Genomic DNA, 13189 nt, shown 5'->3' on the forward strand with positions numbered 1-13189 from the left:
GAAGGCCCAGGGCAGAGTGGGTCCAGCAACACAGGCAGGACCAAGTTATAACTTGAACGGAAACACAGCACTCCTTTCCATCATGAACAAGGGTAACAAACCGTAGTCTGTAACAGAAACTTCTCACCACAACCAGACAACACAAAATATCATTCCCACGCACCACTTCTGGGAAGTTAAGGGAGTTATAAGATCTGCCACTAGATCTTGCCATTTAACATCATAATAAAAACATGTATGTCTGCACCATAAATCTGTTTCAATAGTTTGATGACAATTTCAATATGACGGGTTTCTTTTGTAACTCTGTGCGTGCTACTTCAGGCATTTAAAAATGTAATTCTGAGAAGGGGTCCAGAGGTTACCATACTGCCAAAGAAATTCATGGCACAAAAAAAGGTTAAAAACCTCACCTTGAAGGGAATCCCAGTATGAAGGAAGCAAATTCCTACACAGGAGCTGCTTGGCAGCCTGTGAACAACCCTTTAATGAATGTAAACATGAGTCCAGAACCCTAACCCCAGGGAATTCCCCCTTCTAGTCCCTCCGGTTACAACAAGCCCCAGCCTTTGCTGGGAGTGGGGGGCATGAGAGGACAGCAGGGAGAAGGCGCACCCAGGGACAGGATGGTGACGTAGGCTGGCCGGTCAGAGCGGAGCAGCGAGTGCTCTCGAGCTTTGTTGAGCGAGGTCTCCTTGTCAAACACGCCCTTCACGGGCCCCACCACGGACTCGAAGCCGTGCATGCGGAAGGTGAAGGCCTTGTGGGGCTGGCTGTACCTGTAACGCTCCTGCCAAGAGAAGGAACAAGGCTCCTAATTCAGTTAATGGGGTTCTCTCCAGAGCCCCCAGACAGTAAGGGGCTGATCTGGAAAGTTCTTTGTTTTGGGTTTTTTGTGGTTTTTTTTTTTTGCTTTTTCAGGGCCACGGATATGGCATACGGAAGTTCCCAAGCTAGGGGTCGAGTCAGAGCTAAAGCTGCCGGCCTACACCACAGCCACAGCGTCCCGGGATCCGAGCCATGTCTGCAACCTTCACCATGGCTCACGGCAATGCCAGATCCTCAATTCACTGATCGAGGCCAGGGACTGAATCCACATCCTCTCAGATACTAGTTGTATTCATTTCTGGGTCACAATGGGAATTCCCGATCCAGAAAGATTAAAACAAGAAGGAAACAGGCTATTGTGCCACTAGGAAGACTGAACACAGTGGGAAAAGGATGGTCCCAAAGGCCAGTCACTAGCAGAGGGATGGGGAGGTATGTGTTTTGCATCTGTAAGAAAAACGATCAAAACATTTTTCATTCCCTTCCTAACACCATCTCCACCCCTATAAAACAACCCCAACCACCAGAATAGCTAAGGTTAAGGGTGTGAGTTTCTTCCAAGAATCTGGACTCAAGGACAGTCAGGCTCAGGGCTTCTCTATGCATGGCCTCATAGGTGCAGAGGTTTACACAGGGTTCCAGCTTCTTCTCACCTGCTCCTGAAAAACGCGCTTCTCCTCTCCCGTGCTGGGCCGCACCACATAGTCAGTTCTTCTGAAACATAAAGAACTTTGGCTCTATCACCCCTTCTCCAGCTCCCAGAACCAACCCCTCTGCAAATAAGCGCTCTGTTCCTTAGCACTCTATTCTTGCAAAGGGCAGGAGTCCACCTTCCAGATTCCGCCAAGTGGCTCCTATTGGTATTTCCAAAATTACTTGATTCTTAGAAATCTAGAAAAAAGCTGATATTTTTTACCTGTTTGCAGTACTGTTGCCAAGTAAGCCTCATCTAAAGGCAACAAAGACTTCAGCTTGAGAGCCACAAAAGGACTTCACATTTGTAAGAGGATAAGGGTGGTTCTTGTGCTTCTTAGAAACCTGAGTTCCACATCCCTATTTACGTAAGGGGCAATGATTCTGCCACATTCAGGCTGGCCCTCTGTGCTGGTGTCAGTAGTCAAACTACAGAACCACACAGCAGCATCAAAGCAATAAGACCTTCAGGAATACATTCAACCAAGGAGGTGAAAGACTTTGGTTAAAGAAACTGATTACACAAATAAATGGAAAGATAATCCATGTTCGTGGATTGGAAGAATACTGTTAAAATGCCCCTATTACCCCAAATCATAATTATCTACAGATTAACGTAATCCTTAACAAAAATTCCAATGGCATTTTCCAAAAAAATTTTTTTAAAAATCCTAAAATTCGTATGAAACCACAAAAAGACCCCGAACAGCCAGAGCAAATCTCAGAAAGAACAAAGCTGGAAGCATCACATTTGCTGATTTCACACAATTACAAAGTTATAGTAATTTGGAAGAATCCAAAAGAGGAGTCCTCCTGCGGCACAGCAGGTTAAGGGTCCAGTGTTGTCACTGCAGTGCCTTGGGTCACTGCTGTGGCGCGGGTTCGATCCCTGGCCTGGGAACATAGACATGAAACATATGGGGCACACACACACAAAAAAAAGTATGGTACTGGCATAATAATAGACACAGGAACCCGTGGAACAGAACCAGAGGGCCTAGAAATAAACCACTGCATACATGGCCAACTAATACTTGATAATGGAGTCAAGGACACTCAATGGAGAAAGGATAGTCTCTTCAATAAATGAGCTGGGAAAACTGGACAACCACATGCAAGAGAATGAAACCGGACCCCTATCTTACACCATTCACAAAAATTAACCTGAAATGATTTAGACTTGACAACACCTGAAACATACAACTCATAAAACATAGCTCTGAAGAAGCTCCTACTCAGTGATCTTGGCGATGATTTTTTGGATTTAATACCAAAAGCACAAGCAACAAAGCAAAAGCAAACAAATGGGACTACATCAAACAAAAGCTTCTGTAGAGCAAAGGAAACCATCAACAAAATGAAAAGGCAACCTAGAGAATGGGAGAAAATATTCGCAAATCTTACATGTGCTAAGAATATCTAAAATATTTAAGAAACTATTACAACTCAACAACAAAAAAGAAAAGAAAAAATATGATTAAAAAATGAGCAAAGCAGGAGTTCCCATCGTGGCTCAATGGAAACAAATCTGACTAGCATTCATGAGGATGCAGGTTCACTCCCTGGCCTTACTCAGTGGGTTAAGGATCCAGCATTGCTGTGAGCTGTGGTGTAGGCTGCAAATGTAGCTCAGATCTGGTACTGCCATGAGCTGTGGTGTAGGCCAGCAGCTGCAACTCCGATTTGACCCCTAGCCTGGGAACTTCCACATGCATGGGTGCAGCCTAAAAAGTCCAAAAAAAAAAAAAAAAAAAAAAAAAAAAAGGGCAAAGCATTGTGATAATCTATGTAGGAAAAGAATCTGAAAAAGAATGTACGTGTATGTATGTAAAACGGAATCAATTTGCTGTACAGCACATATTATCACAACACTGTAAATCAACTGTACGTCAATAAAACTTTAAAAAAAAAAAAAAAGGGCAAAGGACCTGACGATATTTTTCTAAAGATAAACAGATGGCCAACAGGTGCCTAAAAAAGTGCTCAACATCACTAATCATCAAGGAAATGCAAATCAAAACCACAATGAGATTATCACCTCACACCTGTAAGAATACATGCTACCAAAAAGACAAGAAATGACAAGTATTGGTGAGGATGTAGAGAAAAAGGAACCCTTGTGCACTGTGGTGGGAATGTAAATTGGTGCAGACAGTATGGAAAGCAGTATAGAGGCTCCTCAGAAAAGTGAAAATAGAACTACCATGTAACTATGATCCAGCAACCTTACTTGTGGGAACACTTCTGAAACAAAATGAAGTCACCACCTTGAAGAGATATCTGTACACCCCATTATTTACAACAGCCAAGACATGGCAACAACCATGATAGATTAGTGTCAATGAATGGAGAAAGAAATGCTGTTTGTACACACACAGTGGAGTATTATTCAGCCATAAAAAGGAGGAAATCCTGACATTTGTAACAACATGGAAAAATCCAGAGAGTATTATGCTAAGGGGAATTAAGTTAAAGACTTATGTATGATTTCACTTACATGTGGAATCTAAAAGAAGCCTAACTCACAGAGACCAGAATGTACTTAGCAGGGGATGGGGGAACTTAGCAGATGTTGGTCAGTGTGTCCAAACTTCCAGTTATGAAAAGTTCTAGGGATCCAAGGACAGCATGGTGACTAGAGTCAATGACACTGTATCACAAACTGAAAGTTGCTAGGAAAGATCTTAAACGTTCTCACTACAAGAAAAGTACTGGTAATTATGTGAGGTGACAGAGGTCACAGATATACACACATGTTAACTCAACACACTGTACACCTTAAACCTACACGGTGTTATGTCAATTATACTTCAACAAAGTTGAGGGAAAGGGACCATGACAGACTGGAAACAGGCACATGAGATGATACAAAAGCTCAGGAGGAGATGTTGAGAGACTGAATCCTGGCCTGTGTCCTGTCACTGACCTTCAGCGAGTCACAGCCTCACAGCTCTGTTTCTTTGTGGGTATAGTGAGGAAGAGAGGCTGGATAAGCCACTCTCCAAGAGGCACTGCCGGAGGGCATGGGGAAAGCCTGCACTCAGAGGGGGTCACACCCCCCAGCCCCTGGGGAAACACAGCAGGCAGTGCGCTGCCCTCCTGGGGCGGGGGAGGCGGGCAGGGAGGACTGTGGCACAAGGGTCAGTGGATCCCAGGATGTCTCAAGCCCACCACAGCTCTCACACACGACGCGTCAGCACAGCGGTGGTGGTGCTCAGACAATGGTTTCCTGGGGCACCACCCTCCATCCCAGCATTGTACTCACACCCGAGGAACAGGCGTCGTGGCATCTGAGCTGTCTTCATTTTCCTGCCGGAGGAAAGGGAAACAGTAACAGTTAAATAGACTAAAGGACCGTGGCTAACTCAAGGGTTCTGGAAGCCCAATAAGAAAGAGCTGGTCCTTCTTAACAACCGTACCTTACAGAAGGCCTGGTCTTTGGTTTCCAGCCATAGCTGGAAAAGTGCAGCTAATTCCTTTTCATTATCTTGGGACTGGCCTATTGGAAGAACAAAAAGGCAGAAAAACAATAACATGACCTAAGGTGTTACTCACGATCCCCCTTCCTCCTTACTTGCTGCATCTGTGCCAGAGAAAGAACCTGCCAGGACCTGTACGTGTACACCAGGTCCTGTGCACAGACTACCCCTCCATCTGGACCCCCACCAGACATCATTCACAAAAACTAACTTGATGTTAACTTAAAAGGTCCATATGGAGTTCCCATCGTGGCACAGTGGTTAACGAATCCGACTAGGAACCAAGAGGTTGCAGGTTCGATCCCTGCCCTTGCTCAGTGGGTTAAGATCCGGCATTGCCACGAGCTGTGGTGTGGGTTGAGGATGCGGCTAGGATCTCGTGTTGCTGCGGCTCTGGTGTGGGCCGGTGGCTACAGCTCCGATTAGACCCCTAGCCTGGGAACCTCCATGTGCCCTGGGAGCGGCCCTAGAAAAGACAAAAACAAACAAACAAAGGTCTGAATGGACAGCCATAGGGAGGTCTATCCAAGACCCTGACTCCTCAGTCAGGTGACTTGCATGGCCTCCTCCCTCCACTCCACCCCAGCCACTTACTTCCACAATCACAACTGGACTTTGCCATTTCCCCAAATGGCTCCATCTTCACCATGCCTAATCCAGCTTCTCAACCCTGGCGACACGTGAGAATTATCTGGAAACTTATAAAAGGGCCAAGCCCTAGGCCCCCACACAAGCAGTTAATTAGAACCCCTGTGGGTAAGGCCCAGGCATTAGCATTTTTAACACATTTCCCAGCTGGTAGCAGCACGAGGCCAGAGCTGAGAACCTTTGAAGTCGCCCTTGCATCCTGCACTCTGACCAAAACAGCCTCCCCTCCCCGCACCTCTCCTGCCAATACGTTACTCAGACTCAACAGCACTGCCAGTGCAGACATTCCACTTCTCCAGTCCCATCAGCCCTCTTCCTTCACAACCCCCCCAAACTCAGCTCAGAGTCTACACCCACCATCTCAACAACACGCTCACCGACACAGTGATACCCTGACACCCGTCTCCTCTATTCCTGCATCACTCACATGGGTCAAAACTCAAATTCTAAACTATCCACCTTCCCTACATGCTTCAACTCGGGTAGGTGCTGGCTGTGGGCGGAAAAGCCCAGGGACAGGCAAACAACCCCTCTATGAGTGGACAGATAGCCGTGTCCGCTGGCCCTCAAGCTGCCCGTGAGTGTCGTCTTCTCTGGACAAGGTGGTCCCCCTGCTCTACGACTGCCCCCACACCCTCAACCCCCTTCCCACTCATGGCGGACCTCCTTACTGCACACAGAAAAGCCATCAGACCAAAGCTCCCCACCTCCCGCAGTAAAGCCCACCCTCCCGCATCCATCCTCTCCTCCCCCTGCTGATGGAGGCCACCCCCGGCCCGCCCCTAGGAATCCCCTTTGGGAGATTTGGCCTCTGCCTCCTGTCCCTGTGCCCTCCCTCTCCATCAACACTCAGTCTCTCTCAGTTTTTAAGAAAAAGTCCTCCTTAGCTGCCAGTCCCCCTCCATCCCAGACTTCTTGACAGTACTGTCCACAGTCACCGTCTCTTTAACCAGGGGGATTGGGAAACGTTTACCTGATGGGCAGCACGTGCAGACCTCACGGTGTACGTGAAGGGCAGCAAACTGCTTTTGTAAACCAGGTTTTGCGGCCATTTTAGATGTACTGTCCATGGCTGCTGTGCACGGAGTGGAGCTGAGCAGCTGCGACACGAGCTTGTGACATATTATCCGATCCCACTACGCCTGCCAACCCCGGCTGATTTCCACCACCAGCCAGGCAGGCGGGAAGAGAGGCAGTCAGTCTCACAAGTGGCCCTCAGCTCACCAATGCCCTCAACCCTCAATCACCCCACTGAGGAATGAATCATTATTTCTTCCATGTCTTGTCCGGTCTTTATCCTACTGAATCTTTTAGGGACAATCTAGCCTACGGAGCCCGCCCCCCCGTTCCCCCCCCCCCCGACCTCCTGACCCTCAGACTGCACGGCTTCCTGCTGACTCTGCAGTCACTGCCTCCTCCACCTGAGAGCTGATCAAGGCTTAGTCCGAGGCCCTCTTTCCTCCTTAGCACCCTCTCGCTACGCCTTTGGCTTCAATTACGGCATCTGTGCCTACAACCAACTCTACCCTGACTCTCAGGTCTGAACCCAAAGCCCACACGTGCCACTGCCTATCCAAGGTCTCCACTCCAATAACTCAAGGCAGCTCAAAGGTGGCGTGTCCAAAACTCAATTCACCACCCTCACCCGCACCCAAGCCTGGACGTCCTCCACAGCTGCCCACATCAATGGCAGGACCCTGTCCACCAGGCACTAATCTAGCAGAAGTGACCCCAGACAGCCTTCTTCCTTCATGTGCCACACCTGATCCATACCAAGTCCTCTGGCTTTTCCCACCTAAAACTTTCTCAAATTCACCCGTTGTCTCTATCCAGGTCCAGAGTATCATCGTCTCATGCAGGCTTGTGTGATCTTGAATTGCACCTTTCCAGCACCGCAGACTCCCGCTGGTCCTCCAGGGGAGTGCGCTTCCCCTTCGCCCATCCAGCTGGTCCCTACTCGTCGTTATTACCTCCCAGACCACACACGGCTCCAGTGCCCCATAATAAACGTCCAGCCCCACCAGAACTCTCCCTTACAGAATGCACACGTCTGTTACTTCACTTGAGTATTTGTTCCCCAAACCAACCTTAGACCCCACAAGGGGAGCACACTAACTCACAAAAAAACATTATATCCCCCAGCACTTGACGGTGCCTGACACCTAGGAGGTGGATAAATGTAAAGAATGAAAGAATCCACTGCTTTCACAATCTTCTTTCCCTATTTCTCTTCACAGACCACTGAAGAGTCGAGAAAGGTTTGTGCATTTCCACAAGAAATCAACACTGAATCCTCATCTCCATCACCAAGTAACACTCTCCAAGTTATTTCAGGTATACAATACTACCACAACTTACACAGTAAGGGGAAGTCTACTAATTTCTAACAATAAGAGGCTGCTCTTCAGAAATAGCTTTACTCAGGGCTGCCCAACACATCATCCTCAAGAGCAAAGCCCGTTTTAAGAAAGAAAAGTAATCAGGAGATCCCGTCATGGCTCAGCAGAAAGGAAAGTCCAACTAGCATCCATGAGGACTCATGTTCGATCCCTGGCCTCGCTCAGTGGGTTAAGGATTTGGCACTACTGTGAGCTGTAGTGTAAGTCACAGACGAGGCTCAGATCCTGTGGTTCCTGTGGCTCTGGCTCTGGCCAGCAGCTATAGCTCCAATTCAGCCCCTAGCCTGGGAACCTCCATATGCTGCGGTGCAGCCCTGAAAAAATAGAAGACCAAAAAAAAGAAAGAAAAATAATCATATTGTTACACGTTAATCTGAAACCATAATTATGATTGACATAAATGTAGGTGTTACTGGAAACTACCCCATAGATTTAAATTAGCCCCAGAGTGCTTCAGAACAGAAGGGCAACTCCACCTTGACTAAAACCCCATGGCAGTGAACTCAGACCCAAGGGTCTCAAAGAGGTCTTGAAGGATTCTCTTACTGAGCAAAATAAGCTTTAATATGGGAGTTCCCATTATGGCTCAGTGGTAACAAACCTGGCCAGCATCCATGAGGACACGGGTTTGATCCCTGGCCTCGCCCAGTGGGTTAAGGATCCCGCGTTGCTATGACCTGTGGTGTAGGTCATAGACAAGGCTCGGGTCTGGAATTGCTGTGGCTGTGGAATCGGTCAGCAGCTGCAGCTCTGATTCCACCCCTAGCCTGGGAACCAAATTTCTCCTGGCCTGCACTGACTGGAAGGCACAAGAAGCTTAGGGGAGGAGACGAGAGAAGGAAAACCTACTGTAGCAGGAAGCTGACATGCATTACTCACCAAGCAATTTCCATTGCTGGGTCTTCTCTTTGAATTCAACAAAAGGAGAGAAGCTGGAAGGTACAGCTGCAAGAAACGGATCCCATGAACAAGCCACACAAGTTGCAGAGTCCTAAACTCAGAATAATTGACAGCCCTGAGCTCTGAGATTAATGCCTGTGTGTTCATGGCAGATCAGGAGCAGAGGCTGCCAAGTCATGGCTTCATGCAAAGCCATAACGGATCCCACCAGTAAAGCTGCAGTTTACTATGAGAATTTATTAGACAAAGGGCGGGAAACACTGACCCTACAGAAAAAAAAAAAGTACCTTACCACGGCTTTCCCCAGCAAGATACTGCAGGGCTGGTAACACCAACTCCGCCCAGTTGGGGGCTGCAGAAAACCAGCTATTGAGGGAGCTGGCAGGTGATGACTGCCAGTCCAAAACGCGCTCTTCTAGCTGAGGGGAAGTAAAGCAGAACCCAGTCAGATTTCATTTCACACCGGCAATTCTACGGCTGTGCCGGGGCAAGCTGGCTATCTCTGTCCAGCCTGCCCAAGTCACAAAGCAAGTGAGATGCAGAGCTGTAGGGGAGTTCTGCAGAACTGAGTTCTGCTTCTCAAGCCACAGACCAACAAAGATTTCTACAGTCTGAAGCTCTGCTGTACACCTGACTTTCCCAAAACTCTTACCATAGGAAGGCTAGCCTGCCCCTCTAGCAGCAAGATCTCCAGGAGAAGAGAGAAGAAGCTGGAAGATATTTCATTGATTCCAAGACATGGCTTGAGGTCTTCAAGAGGCCTAATGAGGGAAGATAAATTAAGAACAACTGAAAGACCAAGAACACATTGCCAGGTTGCTTTAGGCCTTCCAAAGCTCGTAGTAGTCATAAAAATGTTCAGCAAAGGACCACACACTTTCCTGAGAAGGCTCCCTGATCAGCCCGGCCCAGCTCAAAGCAAGCACAGCAGTGGCTGCAGCCCTGAGCCCAATCCTGTTGCTCACTTACTCCTCCTTGATGGCAGGTATGGCCAGTGGAGATGGAGCCTGTGAGAGCGGAGGGAGCCCTTCAGTACCACTTAGCGGTTCAGCCAGATCCTCTGCCTCTGACTTGATCATTTTTATTTTCTTCTTCTTCTTTTCCTCTTTTTCTTTAACTCTTTTTTTAAGGACAGCCAAGTCATACAGGGCTGGGGGGAAAAAAGCAACACAAATCACAGAACTGCAGTTTCTACATCAGGAAATGAGGGGTTTTATCTGCATATTATTTTCCCGAGGCCCTTCAGTAAAAGAAAGATCTCAGTAATGAGACATATACTTTTTCTTTTCCCAAACCAAATCTAATGAGTGATTTAAAGTCAATGATCCATTATACTGATTATATATTTCCTATCTATAAATCGTTAAGAGGCAGTAAGAAAACAAAGGTCATTATCAAGAAGGCTGCTACAGTTTCATTTCTTTTGCCACATGGACAGGCCTGTGTAATCTACCACCAGTCAGTTGATGGCCACATACAGAGGATGTCCTTTACCTGCGAGGGAGCCCTTCCTGCCGGCATTTACTCGTGTCATGATGTCACTGAGAGTCAGGTCCCCCGTCAAGAGGTCCGGGTGATCCTAGATGTGATAGTCAGAGATCTGTTGGTGCTAAAAAGGAGCTAAAACTGTTGGTGATTGTGCCGACATACCCAACAAATACAATTAGATGCCAGGTGTGCTTGAGAAAAGGCACAGAGACAAAGACTCTTTATCACAGGGCAGGGGAGGATCCCCTTCCATGTGCGCGTTTACAAAGCTGTTTTCAAGTCCTTGTTTTCTATGCCCTTCAAACAGTCTTCTTAAGTGCTACTATACCTTCCAAAGACTGAAATGGGGTTCAGAGAAATTAAGGGCTTTGCCCAACAGCATCTTAAGTAGAAAAGACAGAGACAGAACTCAGTTCTGACCCCATGTCTCCCCACTCTGCCTTGTTCCTCCACTGGGCGCCCTGGCTGGCGTCACCCCAAGTTGGCAGGATAGAGGAACGGAGTGGGAAAGCACAGGCTCTGCCGCTTGGCCCTGCCACTTACTGGCCGTGAGGCGCAAGACAAGCTCCCTAAGCTCTCTGCGCACTGCTAACCGGACAGAAGGCTTCACACAGCAGCCTGTTCACGGTGTGGGCCTAAAGCCCAGATCAGTAAGCACCCCTTACAGAGGCAAAGCGCTGTCTTCGTCACACATCTCTGGTGTTTACGGGCCTCCCACACAACTCATGTCCCCAATAAGGACCAGGAAAGAGGATGTGGGACAAGGAGGTACTGACTCCCTGCACCTTCCTCAGGATACCCCATCCAGAGAGATCAAATGGAAAACCTACTGACCAACCCCCTCGGATCTTACTGGCTGATGCTTCCGCTTCTCATGGTGCTTCTTTAACATTATCTTCAGGTCACTGTCCCCCAGCTCTATTTTATCTGAGAGAAAAGGAACCAAACCACGTGGACGGTCATTCGCTCCCACAAGGCTGAAATGCACATCTTTCTGGTCATCATAATATTCAAAAGTAAGATATTTTCTGAGTTTCCCTTCTGACCCTGGTGCATACGACAAGCACCATCCTTGAAACACTCACAGCTCAACGCTGAAGTTTTTCTGTCCTTTGGTGGATAATAATGACCTAAGCTACTCCTAAAACACCTAGAACTTTCTCAACATTCTTCTTTGATTCCTGTAACAATTAAAGGTATTCTCACAGAGAAGCTGAGAAATTGCTACAGGTCTGGTTACCCCTTTGTTGTTAATACTGAATTGTCCCTTAGTATTTTGACTTAAATTATCAAAACAAATAAATGACTGAATTTATCTTTTTTGTGTGTGTCTTTTTCTAGGGCCACACCCGCGACATATGGAGGTTCCCAGGCTAGGGGTCCAATCAGAGCTGTAGCCACCGGCCTACGCCACAGCCAAGCCGGATCTGAGCCGCAGATGCGACCTACACCACAGCTCAGGGCACGCCAGATCCTTAACCTACTCAGCAAGGCCAGGGATCAAAACTGCAACCTCATGGTTCCTAGTCGGATTTGTTAACCACCAAATCACGATGAGAACTCCCGAATTTATCTTAAGCTAGCTTAAAGCTAGCTCCAGATCACTCTGGAGGGAAATTTTCAAAACAAAGGAAGGCCAGCAGACTTACCTACTTGTAAAAAAGTGGAACCACCCAAAAACAACCTCTCCAATCTCCTGGTTCTAAGGAACACTGTTTTGTCTCCTGGCAGGAAGGGCCCAGGGTATCTCACCCGCGTACAGACCCCCTGAGTGTCCATGGGACCAGCTCAGTGCTCACCTGCGGTTTTCATGTCGGTGGTGGCAAGCGTGGGCACCACCCGCAGGGGCACCGCAGGGCTAGGAGAGCGTGCTGGAGAGCTCGGAAGCCATGAGCTGAGATCTTCAAAAGAAAATTTTTCTTGTAAATCCAACGTGGCTGTGGACTCCAATAGGGGAGATTGGGTAAGTGGCCATTTGGGTTCAAGAAGGCTAAGCCAACAAGTGGGAGGCAGGCTCCACCATTCCTTCCTGACCCTTCCCCAGATGGACTGGAGCACTTAGGTCACTTCCAGGAGGAGAGACTTCAACAGAGTGGTGGGGTCGCACTGCAAGGCCCGCAGTCACTACTACTGTCCTGTAGGGGAAAAGCAGCTCTCTCAAGCGGCCAACAGGACCAGAGAGCCTGCGGGGAGGGCCCTGCCTCGCCTACGGGGGCTCGGCTCACTGAACACCAGTGAGTAAGCACCAGGGGCAGCAAAGTCTGCAGTCACAACCCCCTAAAGAGGAGAGTCTCAGGGCCCGAGGACCAGGGGCTCTGAGTCCCACAGCACCACCTCAGGCAGACCATGGGGGTGGCTGCCCTACTGGGAGAGAATGGCCACCACTGGCTCCAACCAAACAGCTGGTGATGCAGATCAACGCTCAGCCCCCAGGAGCTCGAGGACACGCACCTTCCTCATCAGACGACAAGGCTGTGTCCCCACATTCCTCCTTCACCTCCCGCAGGACCTTCAAGTAGCGCTGCTGGGTCCGCCACTCCCGCTCCTCAGGGGTGCGGGATGGTGAGGGCCGCTTCTGCCTGGAGGGGAAGGCAGGACCACTCCGCCGGGCCATCTCCAGGAGGTCCTAGAAGAGACGGGATGGGGTGCAGGGCCTCATTCAAAGCCTGTTCTGCCACATTCTCCAGGTCTACACTCTCTTCTCTTCACTGTTTAACAAGCTCAATTCCCTCCCTCCGGATCACAAAGAAGATG

The 13189-nt window shown here is 48.5% G+C and overlaps 1 protein-coding gene across 16 annotated transcripts in view; it reads right to left on the minus strand.

The window, feature by feature from the left end:
- Positions 1-13189, minus strand: part of NFRKB (nuclear factor related to kappaB binding protein) — a 38491-nt gene that overhangs the window by 11611 nt on the left and 13691 nt on the right. For 4 of the 16 annotated variants that reach the window (XM_084976616.1, XM_084976614.1, XM_084976615.1 and 1 more), the window contains exons 5-16: positions 12887-13061; positions 12235-12336; positions 11289-11362; positions 10442-10526; positions 9917-10097; positions 9600-9708; positions 9240-9366; positions 8927-8992; positions 4941-5020; positions 4787-4830; positions 1482-1539; positions 616-790 (exon numbers count right to left, since the gene is read on the minus strand). In XM_084976616.1, coding sequence (XP_084832742.1) covers positions 616-790; positions 1482-1539; positions 4787-4830; positions 4941-5020; positions 8927-8992; positions 9240-9366; positions 9600-9708; positions 9917-10097; positions 10442-10526; positions 11289-11362; positions 12235-12336; positions 12887-13061 — 1276 coding nt within the window. Of the gene's footprint in view, positions 1-615; positions 791-1481; positions 1543-4786; positions 4831-4940; positions 5021-8926; positions 8993-9239; positions 9367-9599; positions 9709-9916; positions 10098-10441; positions 10527-11288; positions 11363-12234; positions 12373-12886; positions 13062-13189 lie in introns of all 16 variants that reach the window. The other 12 variants (XM_021063151.2, XM_084976611.1, XM_021063150.2 and 9 more) reach the window with 3 other exon arrangements.

This window comes from Sus scrofa, chromosome 9 (genome assembly GCF_054392235.1).
Source record: "Sus scrofa isolate SSC_HxYL_T2T_F1_AM1 chromosome 9, Sscrofa_HxYL_maternal_Yorkshire_Landrace_v2.0, whole genome shotgun sequence".
In the NCBI taxonomy this organism is placed as follows: domain Eukaryota; kingdom Metazoa; phylum Chordata; class Mammalia; order Artiodactyla; family Suidae; genus Sus; species Sus scrofa.